The sequence below is a fragment of the Carlito syrichta genome, unplaced genomic scaffold (assembly GCF_000164805.1).
Source record: "Carlito syrichta isolate Samal-C Ts95f unplaced genomic scaffold, Tarsius_syrichta-2.0.1 Scaffold153564, whole genome shotgun sequence".
NCBI lineage: Eukaryota > Metazoa > Chordata > Mammalia > Primates > Tarsiidae > Carlito > Carlito syrichta.
Window position 1 is genome coordinate 1,630 of NW_007097660.1, and position 12,257 is coordinate 13,886.

Below are 12,257 nucleotides of genomic sequence, written 5' to 3' on the forward strand. Positions count from 1 at the left end.
TTCGGCGCCCGGCCCCTCCTCCGCGCCCCGCCGAGCTCTGCTGACACAGCCCTGCCCGTCCTTGAACTGCCCCCGCCGGGAGAGGGGCCCGGGGCTGGCCGGGCCCTGCCTGGAGCCTTCCAGGCTTTAGCGCCGCCAGGTGCCCCCGAGTGGCGGCGAGAAGCGGTGGGGCTCCTGGGCGGAGAGGGGACAAGCTCCTTTCAGCACCCCTCTGCTCAGTCTAGACTTCCTTCCCTGCCTGGCCGCGCCTCTTTCTGGAAGACAAAGGCCCCGAGGTATCCGTTTGGACACTCACGGAGAGAGAGGACTCCGGTGGGAAGAGAAAGCTAGCAGGCCAGATGGTGTCACCGTTCCCGTGTCCCAGTCAGGATTTAGCTGCAGGTCACGCCTCCTTCTGTGACCCAGGCCAGGGGCTCAGGTCCCTCCCCCCAGCGAGAGCAGCGTGGGAGTCAGATGGCCCAGGCCCTGACCTCTGCCCGTTGCTTACTTGCTGGGCTCACCGGGACAGGCTTCTTGGCCTCTCCAAGCCTCAGTTTCCTCACTGCACGGTGGGGATAATGGTCTCTACCTTCCAGAACTGTCATGAGCTGTGATAATTAACTGGTTCCTGAAAGCCTCTAGCCTGCCTCCGCTGTTGTAGCTAGACTGGTTCCTTTGAGGACGTGACTTGCCCTCCGTTCTGAAACTGGTGGATAACTGTCTCCCTCCCCCAGGGCTGGCCCTGCTGGGCTTCCTGGTGCTGGTGCCGATGACCATGCCCTGGGGCCAGCTGGGCAAGGACGGCTGGCTGGGGGGCACGCACTGTGTGGCCTGCCTGGCACCCCCTGCGGGCTCTGTGCTTTATCACCTCTTCATGTGCCACCAAGGGGGCAGCCCTGTATATGCCCGGCTCCTCGCCCTGGACATGTGTGGGGTCTGCCTTGTCAACACCCTGGGTGAGTCAGGTCCCTGAGGTATGGGAGCTGGGGACAGTCTGGAAGGGGAGGCTGGGGATACCTGTGAGCCTGGGCAGGGAAGGGCAGACCCTCAGGCTGATGTGGCCTCTCCTGCTCTCTCCTCTGCAGGGGCCCTGCCCATCATCCACTGTACCCTGGCCTGCAGGCCCTGGCTGCGCCCAGCCGCCCTGGTGGGCTACACTGTGCTATCGGGTGTGGCCGGCTGGCGCGCCCTCACAGCCCCCTCCACCAGTGCCCGGCTCCGAGCCTTTGGCTGGCAGGCTGGTGCCCGGCTCCTGGTGTTTGGGGCCCGGGGAGCGGGGCTGGGCTCAGGGGCCCCAGGCTCCCTGCCCTGCTACCTGCGCATGGATGCGCTGGCGCTGCTCGGGGGGCTGGTGAACGTTGCCCGCCTGCCCGAGCGCTGGGGCCCCGGCCGCTTCGACTACTGGGGCAACTCCCACCAGATCATGCACCTGCTCAGTGTGGGCTCCATCCTCCAGCTGCACGCTGGCGTCGTGCCTGACCTGCTCTGGACTGCCCGCCACGCCTGTCCCCTGGACTGAGCTACCTGCCGCACCGGCCTGCCACAGCCTCCCAGGGCCAGCACCACCCGCTTTCCTCCCACTGGGCTGAACAGGGCCGGCTCCCTGGATGTTGCCGGCGCCCGGGAAGTCTCGTCTGGAAGCCCTCGTCTGTTCGTCATTTCTTCCCTATAGACTAAACTCTTCTCCCACCATGGAGCTCCATGTCGCCCTCCCTGCCTTCTCCCTCTTGGCTGCTGTTTTACTGTGCCAGCTAGAAGGAAGCCTTTCCCTCTGGGCCTGTTTACCCTGTCACTGTGAGGGTTGGGTCAGAGGGATCTGGAGTCAAGTCTCACTCTGGCAGTTGGAGTCCTGCCAACTTCATGGGCCACCAGCCCCCACCCCCCGCCGGCAGCCAGGTGCTCACCTGCTGGATCCCCACTGTCCAGATACTGTGGGGTGAGGCATTGGAGCATCAGGGCCAAGTGGGCACTGGCCCTCCTTGCATCAGTTGGCCGCAGGACACAAGGGCTGCTGCTGCTGCTGCTGCTTCCAGGCAACTGGCACATGGAGCTGAGCAGCCGGGTCGCAGGACCCCTGGGCTGCACACCCGCCCTCCACCTTGAGTGCCGTGCTCCCAAGGCTCAGCCTGCCCGCCAGGACATGCGTACTCAGGAAATCTCTGGACTCCACACACAGTGTGGCTCTGTTCTGCTGGCCTTGGGCTGGGGCCCTGGAGTGGGCAGCAGGGCTCAGCCTCGGGGCCCGTCCCAGGGCCTAAGGCCTCGGGCAGTGTCAGTAGAGGGACAGGAAGGGCTGTGCTGCCCTAAGAGCAAGCTTGGTGCTCCCAAGATTCAAATACCTTTTATTAGACACGCCAGGCAGAGGGGACCACGGGCGCTCCCGAGAGACCCCAGCTTTCAAGAGGAATGGGAGAGAAGTGGGCTAAAAGGTTAAAAGTGCAGAGGCAGAGCCTGGACTCAGGCTGGGTCCAGGGAGTCCTCAAACAGGCTGAGGAGATTGCGAGGCTCGAAGGAGGGGAAGGAGCCCTGAGGCGGCTGCAAGCCAATGTCACTCAGGTCCAGGGCAGCCCTGGGAGGAGGGAAGAGAGCGGGATGACATTCAGGACCGGGAAGCCAGCCCCATCCACCCGAGCCAGGACCTGCCCACACCGGGGGCCTGCTCACCTGGTCATGGACCTGCTCCGGGGGGTGGACGTGCTCCCCACAGCCTGGGCCAGGAGAGCCTCAGGGGAGAGTGAAGGCCTGCAGGGTGGGGGGAGAGAGACAGGTCGGGGAGTGCAGGACACAGCCAGCTGTCCTTCTGCAGGCTCCCGTCTGATGCAGGGGCAGGGAGCCACCATTGGGACAATAAAACTTGGTGCATTTTGAAAGAAGCACTTGGGACAGCCTTCAAAATCCTTGCACCTGGCCACGCTCAGAGGATCCCTCTGTCCTTTTCAGAACTCATAGGCTTCTACTGAGGTGGATTTGAAGTGAACTTTTAGTAAACGGAGCTTTTCTGGCACCTTGTGTCTGCTATGGTGACAATTGGTGGGGTGATATTTTTGCAAGGAAAGGATTAGCGGCAGTGTTCCTCCTGAGGGCTGTCTGCCTTGGGCATGTGGCTTTCTTCTGCAGGAGTTTCCTAATTACAGCCTGTCACTTGGCCACCAGGCACTGGAGACTGGGAACTTCCTCCCAAGAGGGGCTCACCAGGCTCCAGAGGCTTCCTCCTCCCAGAAAGGGGACTACGCCTGACCCTGGGCACTGGCAAGCTCCACTGGGCTGGGGGCTGCACCTCCTGCCACTCCCTGGCATGTCGGTGCCCTGAGTATGATGCCGTGCTACACACATGCCGAGCCGCCTTCACACTAGCCTAAGCCATGCCCCAGCAGTCCTGGTTCCCCATCCGGGGGTGTGATGGGGCTAGGTTGGCGGGGGAGGCAATGCTGTTCCATCCCGACCCTACACGTATCCTGCTCACTCACCCTAGGCTGTCGTCATCCCAGCAGCTGGAGAGGCTGCTGTCCAGGAGGCTGCGGGGGGGTGAGCCAGGCGGGGTGGCCGGTGGGCCTGAGGGCTGCAGCCAGCTGGCAGGGTGGGCCAGCCCGTGCCAGAGCCAGCACAGCACAGTGAGCAGGGCCTGTGGGGAGAGGGAGAGGAGCTTTGGGAGGCCGGATACACCCTGGGACGGGGAAGCAGGGGGGGCTGTGTGTCCCACTGGGAGCTTACCTGCCAGAGAGCCCACCCCCGACTCAGGGCCTCAGCAGCCATGCACCACAGCACACTCCAGGGCCGTGGCTGCCTGAGCATGGGCAGCGCCAGCAGGGACTCGGCTGTGGCCCGCAGCTTGGGGTCCGGCTCCAGCATCATGACAAGGACTGACCGCAGCTCAGCTGACAGACCTGCCCGTGAGGCAGGGCTGTATCACCTCCCAGGATGCTGACTGGCCCCTGAGCCCGGGGTGCCCCCCCCACCAGCCACGCCTACCCAGGAGCCTGTGCAGCACATCCCTCCCACCACAGCCCCACTCACCAGCAGTGAACTCAGGGGGCAGGTAACCCTGGCGCAGCTGCTGCCAGCCCTCCCCACCGTGGGGCAGCTCCATGTTGCATGCCACCTCCAGGATGGTGAGCCCCAGACTGGGAGGGATGGGACGGGGACAGCGGCAGGGTTGGCCTCAGGATGCAGACTCGGTCCTGGGCTGCCCCGTAGAGGAAGGGGGAAAGGCTGCTGTCTGCTGCCCTCAGCTGGGGAGGGGGAGTATGCTCCAGGAGGTCCCGCAGGGCTGATGATGAACCCAGGCAGGATGGGGACATATCATGGATTATGGGCCCCACAGCCAGGGCAGCCCTTGGATCACTGTGGTGGTCCTCCCAGGGACCTGCTGGACAGCCACTTGGCTACTGCAGTGTCAGTGTTACTATCGTAATAATCAGATGGTTAGGACAGTGGTTACCAGCATGGACCCTAGAACCCAGTGCCTAGGTCCAGTACCAGCTGTGCCACCTGCTAGCCGTGGGCTTAAGGCCAGTCCCTTGACCTCACTGTAAATGGAATCACACTTGTTCCTCGGTGGGGCTGTGAGAAGGTGTGCTACTCCGTGCACAGCAGCTCTAGAGGGCTCCTGACTTGAGACCCCTCGACTGCAGGGTGGGGCAGCATCTCCTGGGCCTGAGGCCAGGCATCCTGGGTTCGGACAGAGCTTCCTCCCAGGAAATCCATCTCCTGCTGATCACCCCCAGGAAGGGTCTCCTGCAGCCCACCACCGCCCTGCTTGGCCCAAGCCTTACCTGAACACGTCTGCCGCCGTCCCGTAGGAGCCCTGCAGCAGCTCAGGGGCCATGTAGCGGGGGTCTCCCTCCTGGGCCTCGCCAGCTCCCACCGTACCCAGCTCCACCAGCAGCCCAAAGTCACCCAGCTTGCAGCGACCCCGGGGCCCCAAGAAGATGTTGGCGGGCTTGACATCGAGGTGCACCAGGCCCTGGCTGTGCAGGTGGGCCAGGGCAAGCAGGATGTCCCGCAGGTAGCTCCAGACCTGGGTCTCGGGCAAGCTGGCGCCCCGGGCCTCACAGTGCTGCTGCAGGCTGGGCCCGCACAGCTCCGTCTGTAGGTACAGGACACCGCCCTCCTCCCAGGCCTGCTCCAGCTGCACGCAGCGCGGGTGCTGCCCCACCTTCTCGTGGCCGCCTACCTCCGCCAGCTTGCGGGCCCGGTCCTTGGGGCCCCGGTAGGGCGACATGGAGCGCTTGACCGCATAGAACCGGCCATCTTCTTTGGAGCGCACCTGGAAGGGAGGTGGCAACCACAGGGTGGGGGTGTGCCATGAGTGGCACACTCACTTGGGGAAATAAACCCGCAGGTTCGGCGAAGGTTTCACACATGTAGAGGGTGGCATGGCTGGCATCTGTCTCAGCCCCCTGCTGTAATAGCAGAACTGGACAAAGCTCCAGTCCCGGGCCTGGGTCACTGGAGGCTTTGCAATGGAGACGGGCAGCCCTGCGAGCACTGGCCCAGAAGTCCGGGACGTGCTGTTGAGTGGAGCAGGGGCTACAGAACAGGTGATACATGCTACCGGGTCTGAGTGGTTTCCTCTGGGAAGAAGAGCTGATTCAGGGGGCCTTGTTTTGTTTTTTTTTTGTGTCAGAGACTCATTCTGTTGCCCAGGCTGGAGTGCAGTGGCTCACAGCCACCACAGCCTTGACCTCCTGGCTCTGGCGATCCTTCTGCCTCAGCCTTCCAAGTATCTGGGACTACAGGTACATGCCACCACGCCTGACTTATTTTTTGATTTATTATAGAGATGCGGTCTCACCAAGTTGCCCAGGCTGGTCTTGAACCCCCGGACTTAGGCAATCAGTGCTAGGATGATAGGCATGAGCCACCACGCCCAACTCAGGAACCTATGTTGTTTGTATTTTTGAACAAAATGATCTTCATATAGGACTTGTGCAAAGAAAAATCACCATTTTAAAGAAACCATAAATGACTGGAAACTATATTTTAAGAAAAACAAGGCGGCAGGCAGGGGGTAGCCTCAGAGCCTGCCAGCCCAGGCAGGCGGGGTGGGTACTGCACTCAGGGCTGGCTCAGGGGGCCGAGGCCTTGCCAAGGACTCCAGCACAGCTGGCGCCAGGGCAGGAAGAAACGGCAGTGGGGGCTGCCATAGGGCGTGCCAGGTTCTGGACAAGGGGCCGGTGTGCAGGAGGTAGGCCTCAGAGGAGCCTGCAGGGGGGGATGAGAGCAGCCAAGCCAAACACGGAAGGGCCTGTGAGCCCAGGAGAGGCGGGCTGCCAGGATGCTGCTCCATCCAGGGAAGGCGATGGCGGCAAGGGAGGACCCTCAGAGAGGCCTGGGAAGTCATGCCCACTTACCTTGAAGACCTCTCCATAGGAGCCATGGCCCAGGCGGTTGAGCCTCTGGAAACTCTGCTGAAAGAAGGATTCTGGCCGGCTTGGGTCATACCCATGGCTCTGCAGGGTCTCTGAGGCCTCGCCCCGGAACGACACCCTCCGGGGTTGCAACTGGTGCCAGCCTGGGGTCCGAGGAGGGAAGAGGCGGCTGATGGGGATGCTGCCCTTGACAGGAGGCCGGGGTGGAAGGCTCCGGCTGAGCCTCCCGGGCCTCTTGAGGGAGAAGCCGGGTTCTGCGTGGCGGAAGTAGGCTGGCACGGGGACGGGGGTGCCGCTCAGGGGCGGTGGGCTGCCCTCCGTGGGCACAGGCATGGCCGGCGCAGGAGGCCCTGGGGACAGAGACAGAGGCTGTGTCCATTCACCGCCTGGCCCTGTGGCCCCAGAGAGCCCGTGGAGGAGAGCATGTCTACGCAGCACGCTTGCTCTGCTTTAGACATGCAGGCCAGGGGGCAACACACACCGACCAGGAAAAGGCTGAGGACAGACACACACACACTGCTTACTGGAGGTCTGTATTTTGGAGATAGAAGTATAAAATGGAAACCACGGGACTCCTGTTCTCGAGAATGACATGACACGGGCCAGTAAGAGGTTAAGACCAAGGTGGCTTCTGGAGTCAGACCGCCTGTGTGTGCCTCCCTGCCTCATCACAACCAGCTGTCAGACCCTGAACTATGCAGCCTCTTTCTGGTCCATGAGGCGGAAATATTCACACAGGCCCGCTATCCCTTGTATCCAATTCCAAAGCAAAAAAGCCTCAATCCCAGAAGTTTCTTTTTCACAGTTGTGGTGCCAAAGCTCATTTAGTGGAGCTTCACTTCTGAAATGGCAGTGAGAGGAGCTTCCATGAACCCTCTCCCCAGCGTAACAGGCATAAGAGGTAAAGATGAAAATTATTCAAAAGCAGACATTTAAAGTCTCTGGACATATGCTGGGTGCTTTGGAGGTGGAGGTGAAAGGACTGCCTAAGCCCACGGGCTTGAGACCAGCCTGGGCAACTTGGCAAGACCTCATCTCTACAATAAGTCAAAAAATTAGCTGGGCGTGGTGGCTCACACCTGTAGCCCCAGTTACTTGGAAGGCTGAGGTGGAAGGATCACCTGAGCCCAGCAGATCGAGGCTGTAGTGGCCATGAGCATGCCACTACACTCCAGGCTTAAAGTTCCTGGACATGACACTAAGGGTACCTGGCAAACAAAGAAACTTTTCTAGAAGAAAATCACATCTTGATGAGAAAACGGAGCATGTTGGCACCTGAGCCGACACTCCTTCCTTCCAGCAGCCCCTACCCACCTAGCATTGAGGACAGGTGTGGCCAAGAGGATGAGTTCCCTCTCCCTCAGCTCCCCGTCAAGGGTTAGGCATCTGCCCAGGAAGGCCGGGCTCTCAGCACTTCTCACCCCTTCTTGCTCCACATGGCAGAGGTTGAATTTCCAGCTGTCTGGGGCAGACCAGGGCTCCCTTTTTCCACCGCCCCACTCACAGACAGAAGCTTGACCTCAGGCCAGACGCAGAGCCCTAGTCGCCCAAGCTCAGCTCCAACGGAAGCGTGAGAGAAGCAAACCAAGACCAGCCGGCGACTTGCTCTAAGGGAGCAGTTCAATCAGAGGCCGCCGTTGTTCTGCCCCAGCTCTGTGATATGGCTCAGAGGTTTTATTCTGCCCAGGGACAGAGGTAGGTCATAAAGCGGCTCTGAAGCTCTTCACCAAGAAAACTGACCTTATTTGCAACAGGGTAGGGAAATTCCAGCCTAGAGGCACTGTCAAAATCAGTGAAAGTTTTGGTGATGAGCAGTTAGGAAGAGGCTGGTACCTGCATTAGAACAAGGTAAACCAAAGGCCAGCTAGTTTGCCAGAGAGAATCAGGGAAAGGGATATCCAGCAAGAGCTTTACTGCAGCCAGAACAAACCGCAAAAGCTTCAGTGTTAAAGAAGCCCAAATTTAGCCGGGCTCGGTGGCTCAGCCTGTCATCCCGCGCTTTGGGAGGCTGAGGTGAGTGGATGGCCTGAGCCCGCGGGTTTGAAACCCGCCTGGGCAACTTGGCGAGACCTCATCTCTACAATACATCAAAAAATTAGCTGGGCCTGGTAGTGCGCACCTGTAGTTCCAGCTACTTGGAAGACTGAGGCGGAAGGATCGCTGGAGCCCAGCAGGTCGAGGTTGTGGTGGCCGGGAGCGACCCACTGCACTCCAGTCTGGGCGACAGAGTGAGACTCCAACTCAAAAAAAAAAAAAAAAATAAATTTAATGGGATCAGTGTGTGGTGCAATTTATGCCCTATGGTATTGTCAAAAACAGCAACCAGCCAGCATGCAGGGGAACTTAGCAGGAGGGTATGATCAGGGAAAAAACAGTCAAAGGGAATTCTCCTAAAACCACTGTTGTAGATGTGTACGTGCCTAAGACTGTATGTACTCTCAGAAGAGTGACATCAGAGGCTTCACAGTGCAGAGGAAATAGGCTTTCACTACAATAGTCCAGCCAGGCACCAAACAAATAAATAAGCAAACAGTCACAAGCCACAGAGGAGGGCAGAGAACCAGTATGCACAGTTGCTACAGCATAATACTTAAAATGACCAGTTTTCACCAGAAAAACACTGCAAGATGTGCAAAGACACGCAAGAGTGTGACCTATATACAGGAAAAAAACAAAAAAACAAGCAACAGAAACTGTCTGTGAGAAGACCCCTGTGCCAAATTTAACGAACACTTCAAAGCAGTCATTATAGTTTGTTCAAAGAATTAAAATAAACTACGCTTAAAGAAGTAAAGAAAGATACAGTAAGAACATGATACATAATTTAATAGAGACAAAAATTATAAAAATAACCAAATGGAAATTGTGGAGTTGAAAAGTACAGTAATTGAAATTTTAAAAATTCACTAGAAGGGTTCACGGTAAATTTGAGCTGAAGACGTAAGTGAACTTGAGGAAACATCAATAGAGATTATATAATCTGAAGAACAGAGACAAAAAAAGAATAAAGAAACAAGAACAGAACCTCAGAGAAATGTAAACCACACACCACTGAGTGCACCAATGTATGTATAATGGTACCTCAAAAAGAGGACAGAAGGAGCAGAAAATGTTTGAAGAAATAGCTGAAGGGGAGGGGGAGGGGGTGGAGGGCTGAAAAATCACCACTGGGTACAGTATGCACAAGTGGGAGTGGTGGGGACACTGAAAGATCAGGCGTCTTTGCCACTATACAGTGCAACCATGTAACCCAAAAACTATTTGAACACTACTGTAATAAAAAAATAAAATAGCTGAAAACTTCCAAAATTAGATTTTTAAAATTAACACATTAATCCACACATTAAGCTCAACAAACTCCAAGTAGGATGAATGCAGAAACCCACAGATAGCCACGTTGTATTAAAAGTGGTTGAAGGCCTGGCACAGTGGCTCAGCCTGTCATCCCAGTACTTTGGGAGGCCGAGGCGAAAGGATTGCCTGAGCCCCGGGGGTTTGAGACCAGTCTGGGCAACTTGATGAGACCTTGTCTCTACAATAAATCACACATACAGAAAAAACTAGCCGGGCGTGGTGGTGTGCATCTATAGTTCTAGCTGCTTGGAAGTCTTAGGCGGAAGGACCGCCTAAGCCAAGGAGGTCGAGGCTGGGGTGGCTGTGATCGTGCCACTGCACTCCAGCCTGGGCAACAAAGAGTGAGACTCCAACTCAAAAAAAAATGGTTGAAAACCAAAAACATGGAGATAATCTTGAACACAGCAAGGGAAAAAAGACTCATCACTTTCTTACAAGTTTCCCCAGTAAGACTGATGGCTAACTTCTCATCAGAAACAATGGAATCCAGAAGGCAGCAGGATGACAAATTCAAAGACCTGGAGAAAATAATGTCAACCAAGAATACTATTTCCAGCAAAACTATTTTTTTAAATGTAAAGACATTCCTACATATACAAAAACAGAAAGAAGCGGGGTGTGGTGGCTCACACCTGTAATTCCAACACTTTTAGGAGGCTGAAGCAGGAGGATCACTTCAGGCCAGAAGTTCAAAACCAGTCTGGGCAACTCTACCAAAAATTAAAAATGTAGTGATGCATGCCTATAGTCCCAGCTACTGGAAAGGCTGAGGCAGGAGGATCACTTGAGCCCAGGAGTTTTAGACGCAGTGAGGTATGATTGCACCACTGCACTCCGGCCTGGGTGACAACAAGATTCTGTCTTTAAAAATAATAAAGAATGGTTGGGCTCAGTGGCTCAGTCTGTAATCCCAGCACTTTGGGAGGCTGAGGTGAGTGGATTACCTGAGTCATGAGTTCGAGACCAGCCCAGACAACTTGGCGAGACCTCATCTTCACAATAAATCAAAAATTAGTTGGGCACGGTAGTGTGCGCCTGTAGTTCTGGCTCCTTGGAAGGCTAAGGCAGAAGGATTGCGAGCCCAGCAGGTTGACACTGAGGTGGCTGTGAGTGTCACTGCACTCCAGCCTGGGTGACAGAGCGAGACTCCAACTCAATAATAATGATAATAAAAATAACAATAACAATAATAATAATAATTGGACAGGTGTGGTGGCTCACACCTATAATCTCAGCACTTTGGGTGGCTGAAGTAAGAGGATTACCTGAGCCCAGGGGTTTGAGATTAGCCTGGGCAACTTTGCAAGACCTCATCCCTACAACAAATTTTTAAAAAAATAGCTGGGTGCAGTGGCTCACACCTGTAATCCCAGCACTTTGGGAGGTGGAGGTGAGAGGATTACCTGAGCTCAGGGGTTCAAGACCAGCCTGAGCAACATGGTAAGGCATCATCTCTACAATTAATCAAAAAATTAGCCAGGCGTTGTGGCACATACCTGTAGTTCCAGCAACTTGGAAGGCTAAAGTGGAAGGATCCTCTGAGCCCAGCAGGTCGAGGCTGCAGTGACCATGAGTGTGCCACTGCACTCCAGCCTGGGCAACAGAGACTCCAACTAAAAAAAAAAAAAAAAAAAATCCACCACATCTTTGCTGATTTAAGAAACTGCTAGTTCTTTATTGGTGAAAACATGAGCTCAAAACTTTGTCAGTTACTTTGGCCTACTCAGGGCAACGGGACTGATGCCATCCCCCTTTGTTTATTTTGACCATGATTTATTTGGAATGAAGGCATTGTTTTTAATTTTTAAAAATATCATGTAGATTGCTTTAAAATAAAATGCGTTAAAATTTTTTTTAAATGCCAAGGGAGGGAGGGGCATACCTCATCAACAAGAGTACCTGCATAATGAACATTCATATACCTAACCCTGAATTATACCCTATATTTTTGAGATAAAATAAAAAATAAATTTTAAAAATTTTAAACAAACAAGCAAACAAACCCACCACCACCAACAACCACCACCACCACCACCACCAAAACCCAACAGGTGCTGTGGCTCATGCCTATAATCCCAATACACGGAGGTAAGAGGATTGCCTGAGCCCAGGAGTTTGACACTAGCCTGGGCAACATGGTGAGACCTCATCTCTACAATAAATCAAAAAATTAATTGGGCATGGTAGCACTCGCCTGTGGTTCCAGCTACTTGGAAGACTGAGGCAGAAAGATAGCCCGAGCTCAGCAGGTCGAGGCTGCAGTGGCCAAGTGTGGCACTGTGCTCCAGCCTGGGTGACAGTGAGACTCTGACTCAAAAAACAACCACCACCACCAAAACCCAGAAAGAATTAATTTCTAGCAGACATGCCTTACAAAAAATACTAAGGGGAAGTTCTTCAAGCTGAAAGCATGTGACCCCAAACAGTAATTCCAACCCAAATGAAAAAACAAAGAATACCAGTAAAGGTAATTAGGTAATGACAAAAGACAGTATAAATACATATTTCTTTCTTCTCTTAACTGATGAAAAGCAATTGTATAAAACAACATGT

The 12,257-nt window shown here is 55.3% G+C and overlaps 2 protein-coding genes across 2 annotated transcripts in view; one reads left to right on the top strand and one right to left on the bottom strand.

Annotated features, from left to right (window-relative positions):
• Positions 1–595: 595 nt before the first annotated feature.
• On the top strand, positions 596–1,780 carry PAQR4 (progestin and adipoQ receptor family member 4). The gene is made up of 2 exons (XM_008050629.2): positions 596–935; positions 1,065–1,780. The coding sequence occupies exons 1-2, from the start codon at positions 749–751 to the stop codon at positions 1,496–1,498; spliced, it is 621 nt and encodes a 206-aa protein (XP_008048820.1). The 5' UTR covers positions 596–748; the 3' UTR covers positions 1,499–1,780.
• A 524-nt stretch (positions 1,781–2,304) lies between these two features.
• PKMYT1 (protein kinase, membrane associated tyrosine/threonine 1) overlaps positions 2,305–12,257 on the bottom strand; it is a 13,711-nt gene continuing 3,758 nt past the window's right edge. Inside the window, exons 2-8 of the mRNA XM_008050627.2 lie at positions 6,333–6,700; positions 4,752–5,245; positions 3,994–4,100; positions 3,691–3,863; positions 3,447–3,601; positions 2,644–2,721; positions 2,305–2,548 (exon numbers count right to left, since the gene is read on the bottom strand). Coding sequence (XP_008048818.1) covers positions 2,437–2,548; positions 2,644–2,721; positions 3,447–3,601; positions 3,691–3,863; positions 3,994–4,100; positions 4,752–5,245; positions 6,333–6,683 — 1,470 coding nt within the window. The 5' untranslated portion in view covers positions 6,684–6,700 and the 3' untranslated portion in view covers positions 2,305–2,436. The remainder of the gene's footprint in view (positions 2,549–2,643; positions 2,722–3,446; positions 3,602–3,690; positions 3,864–3,993; positions 4,101–4,751; positions 5,246–6,332; positions 6,701–12,257) is intronic.